The 8375-nt window shown below is 35.7% G+C and overlaps 1 protein-coding gene across 2 annotated transcripts; it reads left to right on the forward strand.

Annotated features, from left to right (window-relative positions):
• Positions 1-1700: 1700 nt before the first annotated feature.
• Positions 1701-7115, forward strand: LOC107795713 (protein NLP7-like). 2 transcript variants are annotated; one of them, XM_016618393.2, is made up of 6 exons: positions 1701-1836; positions 2007-2093; positions 3059-3591; positions 4923-4970; positions 5078-6426; positions 6532-7115. In XM_016618393.2, the coding sequence occupies exons 3-5, from the start codon at positions 3370-3372 to the stop codon at positions 6251-6253; spliced, it is 1446 nt and encodes a 481-aa protein (XP_016473879.1). In that variant the 5' UTR covers positions 1701-1836; positions 2007-2093; positions 3059-3369; the 3' UTR covers positions 6254-6426; positions 6532-7115. The 2 variants fall into 2 exon arrangements, with proteins under 2 accessions (XP_016473879.1, XP_075078290.1); XM_075222189.1 differs by lacking the exon at positions 1701-1836 and having other exon boundaries at positions 1843-2093.
• Positions 7116-8375: the final 1260 nt, after the last annotated feature.

Raw genomic sequence — 8375 nt, forward strand, 5'->3', positions numbered from 1 at the left:
TCCAAAATAACCACCCGATGACTGAGGGATATCCCTGCTTTGCGCAACCTCATTATTGCGAACGTCTTCAGCCTTGACGTACATTTCCAATATTTTTATCAAAAGAAATTTTCGGTATTCATCCGGAGTACTCAAAAAATCACTCAGAGTTTCATCATCCTCGATGTTAAACTCAGCATAACAAGCAACCCCTTGCGGAATGACGGAATACAGATATCTTCTGGTTACTTTTAGGTTCACCGAACGTTTGCTCACACTCATTTTTTACATAACAACGATATCAATCTATCATACTCCATTGTAAGTGGCAACTTAACATGACACTGTGGAGATAAACTATAGCTTACTGAGTTATTCGCCACCACAACCTCACCCCCCCAATAGAATGCCCCCAATATAATGAAACCCTAATTTTTTCTTCTTCAGACATTATGACAAAATGCAAAACAACTTAACAAAGAAAAATTTAACAAGACTTGAAAATTTTTCTAAATGGATTTTTACAAAATCCTTAACGTATTTAAATAAGGCAATGCCCAATCCGAGGGGTCGTATTTTTTTAGGTATAGCGCCTTAAATAAGGGCACTATACCCATTTGATTTATTGTTATGTCAGTTAAGCGCAAAATAATTATTGGCGGGCCCACAAAATATGTATAGCATCTTAATAAACGGCGTTATACTTACCCGTCTTTTCATATTCACGTATAACGCCCTTTAAAAGGGCGCTATATGTATTTTGATTACTAAGTTTTTTTTCTACCTATATTTGTGTCTTGAGTCCAAAAACTCATTATTTTGGTTCCGGACTCGGGGAAATACTTGTTACTAATGGGAATCTTAGAAGAGCTACGTGTACTTTTTTCACAAAATGTATTTATTGAATTTAAGTATATACTGTTGCAACTTAAATATTCTTTTATATCAGTGGTGGAGCCAATTTAGTTTAAAGAGAGTCAAACAGCGACGAAATTAGAATTTTCATTAAGAAGTGTCAAAATATAAAAAGGTAAATATATGAAAAAGTCAAGGATATTCAATATATAGTATGTATACATATAAAAATAAAATTACCTAACTACACAATATAATTTTACCCGTGAGGGGTGTCATTGACAATCCTTGATATAAGATGGCTCTGACACTGGTGTGAAATTGACACCCCTTTATCGAAAAATTACACTGTGTAACTAGTTCAAAATTTTATTTTTATGTATATTTATTATATACCTCTACAGGGTACCCCATACCGTGGGAATATATTGGGCATGTTATTATTATTGTATATTTATTATATCTTGAGTCCCTTTAGCTTCTTCATGTACCCAGGTCTAGAGGCACACTTATGCTATATCAAGAGGGGTCACCGACACCCATAAAGTTAGACAAAAATTGCATATATGCATGTAAATATTTTTAAAAAATAGTGACATATTAGTAACAGACATACTATATACAAAATAAATTTTGGTTGAATACAAAAGTGTATCCGTGGGTCCGCCTCTACGAGTACTTACTTTTATATTTTGATACCCAAGTAAAATTTCTAGCTCGGCCATTACTATTAATAAAAGGTAATGTTTATTAAAGGATTTATAAATATTTTTTACCCTGTCTATATTAGAAGTTAAACTCGAAATGAATTTAAGTTATATAGGTGCATGAGCATATTTACAAACTGAAATCAGAAAATGGCATTCATTCTAAGTCATAGGAAAGTCGCAGTATAAAATAATCCTAGCATCCAATTACAGCTGAGTCGAAAAGCATAAACGTGATATCCTCCTTTACACACAGCTCAGAGTATACTTTGACCTTTTGGATCATTTGAGCAGGGTAAGTAGTAAAGAAAATTAATACAGCACAGCACTAATCTATGTGGACTACACAAAAAAAACTACAAGTTTTGCATTCTTTTAATTCATCAGTCTTGATTTCTTTCTGCTGCTGATAATTAAGTTTTTTCATAATGCCTGTTGAACTCAAATTTTCTTACGGAAAACAAGGTGATGGAATTATAAATCGGTGGGTTTTCTGGGCTAATCGTAATGGGGAGGAGCTGAACCATGTTAAATCTCTCTTCCAATTTCTCAGTGAGTTCTTCTATCTCTCTGTTTTGTGCATGTGTGGTTTTTTGGGTTTTCGCTTTTTCATCAATTTGTGTGTCACTATTTGAAAGATTTTTGAATTTGTGGTCTAAAACAAGTTTATAGACATTTGTATGACTATAAATCATTTAGCTAAGGGTAAAATGAGAAGTACTTCTCCACCCTACCTCCAGTGGCGAAGCCAAGAATTTTGAAAAGGTTGTTCAAGGTTTAATATGTAATTTTTGATATATATATATGTACTGAAAGTAATTTTTGATATGTATACATAGTAGAATTTTCTATATACTCAGTATAATTTTTCCGATGAAGGATGTAGTATAATTTTTCCGATGAAGGATGTTCGACTGAACACCCTTCACTCTATGTGGCTACACCACTGCGTGTCTTCGAGGGACAGTTAAACTAGCGACTCATCTCGAACCTGCCTCCGGTGGCGAAGCCAAGAATTTTGAAAAGGTTTTCAAGGTTTAATATATATGTATAGAAAGTAATTTTTGATATGTATACATAGTATAATTTTCTATATACTCAGTATAATTTTTCCGATGAAGGGTGTTCAATTGAACACCCTTCACTCTATGTAGCTACACCACTGCTTGTCTCTGAGGTACTATTAAACTAGCAGCTCATGAATGCTGCCACTCGCCTTTGACCATAGCCTCTCAGTTAACTAGCTACTTCGTCAAAAGTTAAATTGTTTGTAAATATAAAAAATTGTCATTCTTTTTGGGCAGCCTAAAAAGGAAAGTATGCCACGTAAAATGGAACAAAGAGAGTACATTCTATTTTCATTTTGTATAATATTGGTCTAATTAAGATGAGATTAAATGGAGCAAATGGAGATTCCTATAGCCCAACTTGCTTGGATTGCGGCGTAATAGTTGTTATTGTTGTGTTGTTTTGAAATTCTTTGACATCAATGTTGTCCAACTTTTTTCATTGGATAGGAGATTCTACTCACACTGATACACATGGTGACAGTCAAATAAACAGATTGACAATCAAGAATCTAGTTGAGCTTCTTGATGTTCAAGGAACTTGTTTGATTCAATTTTGGGCACCTATAAGGATTAATGGTGTGCAGACTTTTTTAACAACAGCAGACCAGCCTTTTGCTCTTAATGGCAAGATTCACGAGGGTCTGTGGGCGTACAGGCGTGTGTGTCTCCATACTATAGCTTCAGTCGACACCACAGATATCGCTGCAGCTAAACGCATCCATGTCCATGGCCGTCCAGCCCGTGTCTTCAGAAGTGGAATGCCTGAATTCAGCCCTCATGTCAGATACTATTACATGGATGAATACCCTTTGCGCAATTTTGCAATGTGTTTGGGAGTAGGTAGTTATTGGACTGTGCCAGTGTTTGAGAGTTCAGGGGACCATTGCATTGGCGTACTGGAATATGTATTCGACGCAAATGAAGGTCTTGATCTTTGCTCTATCTTAGACCGTTTCATCAACAATCACAGAATTCTTAAGGTATATCCTATATGCCCCTACTTTTCTTAGAGTTTAACTTTTATACACTGCCTTTGTTAAAGGAACTCTATATGTTTGGTCACTTAAAAAGATAAGTACGACTAACTGTGATAACAGGAACTAGTTACTCAGTAAATAAGACAGTCGACCAGCTACAACCAATAGTGTAAATTTTGTATTATGTACCCAATGTGGAGGACTAGGCATCCCAGGAACTTGTTGGATATAGTCTGTTTTTATGGGTTTTCCTTAAGTTGTGGTCAACCATTTTCAACAAAACAGGACGGTAGTAAATGCAATGTTCTCAAGAAGTAATTCTGTGAGTATTGAAAAACCTTGGTAAACAGACGTCACACAACATGCATGTTTTCACTCAGATTTCAATTAAATAAATGAAGTTTTCAAGATTTTACTACATCAAGTAACTTGGGCAAGTGAAATTTTTTATAGCCTTGAAAATTTTGCTTACCAACTTGAAAGTGAAACATTTCAAGAATCAGGGTTAGGAGTCCTGAGAATAACCACTTTTGATGGTTACTCCGTCTGTACCATTGTTATTTTCTGCGTTGACTTTGGTGGAAATTATGAAAATAAGGGTGAGAGGAGATACTCTGTATTGCTTCGATGAATTCGTTGCTGAACGTCAAATCACCACCCCGTTTTCATGATATTAGCACCTCTTATGTTCCACCAATAACATAGCTATATGTCAAAGATCACACCAAATTTCCTTGTGTTTTCAGAGTGAAGCTTGAGAGACGTCAAATGGACCTTCTAAATGTAAATTTGTTTAGTATTTGAAAGTTAAAAACTCACTTTAAAATTCTATGTTTTACATGTCTTAGTTTTACCATATTATTAAAGAGAAAACTGAAAAGGCTCAAACTGACATCCAATTTGATCTTTGCAAGTCGAATGTGGCTAAAATCATGGAACAGCGGTAATACATGTTTTTCTGGTTATTGATGAACTACTTTCTACTATTGATATTTGACACTTAAGAGTAGCATTGGATGGTGTAACGAGAGATGTCCAGAAAGAAATGACTATTTTTCACACAATCAAACAACGTCTCATGGATCAGAAATTATTATAGTTGGTTTCTCATAAAATTGTAGTTCTTAATCTTCTATCCTCGTTGGATTGCTCATCAACAACAATAACAACTACAACGACGGCTCAGTCCCAAACAACTTGGAAACATTCTCCACATAATTGAATGTCTAAACTTGTATCAGATGCTTCCTTGAAATTAGATTTCCTCTATATTTTACAGCCTAGTTTGCTGTTTGTTATATTTCCTACTGCCCTGAAACTTATGTTATTTGCAGACAATGGGTCTGGCTCTCATTCCTTCATGGTTAGCATGCCCTCAAGAGGTAAACTCCTCTCATTGAACATTTATCTTGAACAATGCATGAACCCCTTCAATCTCTCTCTTTTCCTCTTTCCATTCCGTTGATGTAATTTAATTTACTCAAAGCAGATACAAGAAGTATGGGAGCAGGAACTTGCTAAAGTAAAGGAGGCTTTGGAAGTAACATGTAAGACTCACAAGTTACTCTTTGCTCAAACTTGGATTCCTGTGCTTGATTCAAGTAGAACAGAAATGTTGATCACCTCGGCCCCAACAAAATATTGGGGTGATGATATAGCACCTCTTGAATTTTTGGCTATTAGTGACCTACATCATGTACGGATTGGGCAAGGATTGGTTGGAAAAGTGTTTTCATCAAAGGGTTCATGCTTTTGCAGAGATATAACTCAATTAAGCATAGATTTTTACCCCTTAGTACCAATTGCACGCTCTGCTGGATTTACCGCCTGTTTTGCAATTTTTGTGAGACTGAAGAATGTGAGCTGCATGGTACTAGAATTCTTTTTACCTCGTGATGAGGCACTCGATGGAAATCCGCAAAGTTTCTTGAGCAAGCTATTAGCCACAAATGGAGAACAACTTCCAAGCTTTTCTCTAGATTCAGGACCAAGCTTTTTTGTTGAGGTTATCGGAACTGCTCTTGTTGATGGGCTTGATTTCTTTGAGATAAGCCAACCACAACCAGTGGTTGAACCAAAGGGAAACAAAAAACTGATGCATTTTGATTCCTTGAATCAAGAATCCACTGATTTAGGAGCTTCAAGTTCAACTGATATAGCAGCTCATTCCATGGAAATTACAAAGGATACCCCTGGTATACATGGTATTGCTATTTCTCAAAAGATTTTGGAATTAGAGAATAAAGAAGAATCTGTGCTGCTAAATTCAGCACACCAACAAGGAGTTGAGGAAGCTGATGCGGTGGACAAAGAAAGGAATTTTGTAAATTTCAAGGAGAATGAAGTTTCCTATACTGATTCAGACATATTTGCAACATTTATTGTTGATCCAGAGCAAAATTTGCAAAAAAACTTGTCTATCAATGAAGCTTCTCTTGATGAAGAACTCAAGTCCTTTGGCATAGGCCAGCATCAACTTCCTTCGATGGTAAAATATGACACCCTCAATCAACTCTCTGATATTGATCCTTTGAGTTCATCTGATTTTGAAGAAATTATAACTGTGGATTATGGATGGGATGCTCGAATGAATCTTCAGTCAAAAGGACAAAGGAGAAACTACACAGCCAGATTTAGCATATCAACACAGAGTGGAGGCAGCTGATGTAGCGGACAAACAAAGGCGTTCTCTGCATGTCAAAGAGAGTACAATTTCCCATAATTGTTCAGAGAAACATAAAAGGATAAAGAGGATAGAAAAGGAGTATGGTATTAGTCGTAGTGTTCTAGAACAACAATTTGGAAAGAAACTTTCTGATGCTGCAAAAGATTTAGGAGGTAAGCATATCTTATCAATATAGGCATTTCGCAACTCTATGTACATTCACCACGTTTGATGCAACATGAGTAAGATCTTCCTGTTGTTGTAATTTTTTCTTGCAGTTGCTCGAACTACCTTGAAGCGCATGTGTAGAGACTACGACATATACAGGTGGCCACGTTGTAAGTCTGCAAATGACATATGTTCTGTTTCTGAAAGCAAACCAGTAAAAGGAGTTGAAAAACAGTCAGTGAATTCCAGTCAAGAAGACCTGCAGCCACATGCTACATTGACTGATCAGAGGAAGAAACCTACGGCTACATTTCAGAGTGACAACGCCATGAGCGTAAAGGTAATTTACAATGATGTGACCATAAGGTTTCCGCTCTCTCTTTCATCGGGGAAAATTGATTTGGAAACAGAAGTTGAAAAGAGATTGAAATTAGTACTTATTGGAAGTTATTCTATGAAGTATGAAGATGAAGATAACGATTGGATTGCAATAACTTGTGATTCAGATTTAGAGTATGGAATACACACTTTAAGATCATTAGGAAGAACTACAATGGAGATGTTGGTTGAGCCCTTGAATTGATTTCACTGATTATGTACATGATATATGTCCCCTATTTTTAGTGTACACAACTTGTGTTACATTGTAGAGGTTTTCAACACTCTAAGAATGATATTCCTTGTTTTTCCATCATCTGATTCTGGTTTAATATTTCTAGCTATTTTCCAAGAAAGAAACAAATGTTAGACAAAGTAAGCCATTAATACTTGTATTAGAATAGACTGTCTACATCATACCCCTTGGGTGCGGCCCTTCCTCGGACCCTGCGTGAATACGGGATGCCTTGTGTACCGAGCCACCCTCTTTTTTTAATAGCAGAAACCGAGAAGATCTTCCTATCAACCTTACAATAAGGAAAAAAAGTTAGTGTAAAACATTTATCTTTAGAGGACAAATGTTCCACTGTCTCTTAACCACAATTTTTTCTTTCTAATTTAGTTAGGTATAAATACTCGGTGCAGGTAAGTATTTGCCCGTGAAATTAGTTGGCGTGTTCTAGAAGAACAATTTGAAAAGGAAATTCCTGCAAAAAACGGAGACCACTAGTAATCATAAGACCTAAATTTGAATCTGATACTCAAGTTTCTTCTAATGATATATTTCAGTTCAGATCTTTACTCATTTAGAGAAATAATAGAGCTTTAATATAATCTATGAGAAATTAGGAGAGTTGATGTCTAATAAGAGTGCAGGAAGGTTCTAACAGCAGCTGAAGTAATGCAGAATAATTATGTATGTAAAGTGCGCTTTTTCCAACAGCATAAGCTTTTAAACAAGTTGCACAATTTAACATGGTATTAAAACATGCAGAAGTCGAGATTCAAGTCCTGGTGCAACCCAATATATATTAAAGAGAATTTCTATGTGTATGACTATTGAAAAAGAACCAAACTTGGATGTGACAGGGGCGTGTTGAAGATATAATTATATAAATTAAAATGTTTCATCTCTAACGGCTTAAACTGTTGGGAATAAACCCCCACAGAAATAATATTCACGGTAATAAAAGCGGAATAATAACGTAACACCGAGATAGGGTAATTAACAAGATTAAAAGAGTGACAACGGCACCAAAGTTTTTACGTGAAAACCCTTTTGAATAAGGGAAAAACCACAGCCCGAGAGGAGCAACTGATATCACTATAGCAATGACTTTTACACTTTATAAGTCCGAGTAAAATACGCCAAAGACCACTACAACACTCAAAAGAAATAACCCTCTTTTGATATTCTGACCTTACAACAATATTGATCACACTCTCTATTTTTCTCACAAACTATTTTCTTATACCTTGTTTGTGATGCCTCACTCTTTCTTTCTCTCTTTGTTGGTGTGTTTTACAAATAAAAGTAGAGGCACCTATTTATAGTTGCAGAATGCCCATGATGATA

The sequence above is a fragment of the Nicotiana tabacum genome, chromosome 9 (assembly GCF_000715075.1).
Source record: "Nicotiana tabacum cultivar K326 chromosome 9, ASM71507v2, whole genome shotgun sequence".
Taxonomy (NCBI): Eukaryota; Viridiplantae; Streptophyta; class Magnoliopsida; order Solanales; family Solanaceae; genus Nicotiana; species Nicotiana tabacum.

Coding starts and splice junctions, on each gene's coding strand:
- LOC107795713 (XM_075222189.1), top strand. CDS start 1,970: ATGCCTGTTGAACTCAAATTTTCTTACGGAAAACAAGGTGATGGAATT. Junction 3,592..4,922: donor ACAATCACAGAATTCTTAAG/GTATATCCTATA, acceptor TGTTATTTGCAG/ACAATGGGTCTGGCTCTCAT. Junction 4,971..5,077: donor GGTTAGCATGCCCTCAAGAG/GTAAACTCCTCT, acceptor TACTCAAAGCAG/ATACAAGAAGTATGGGAGCA.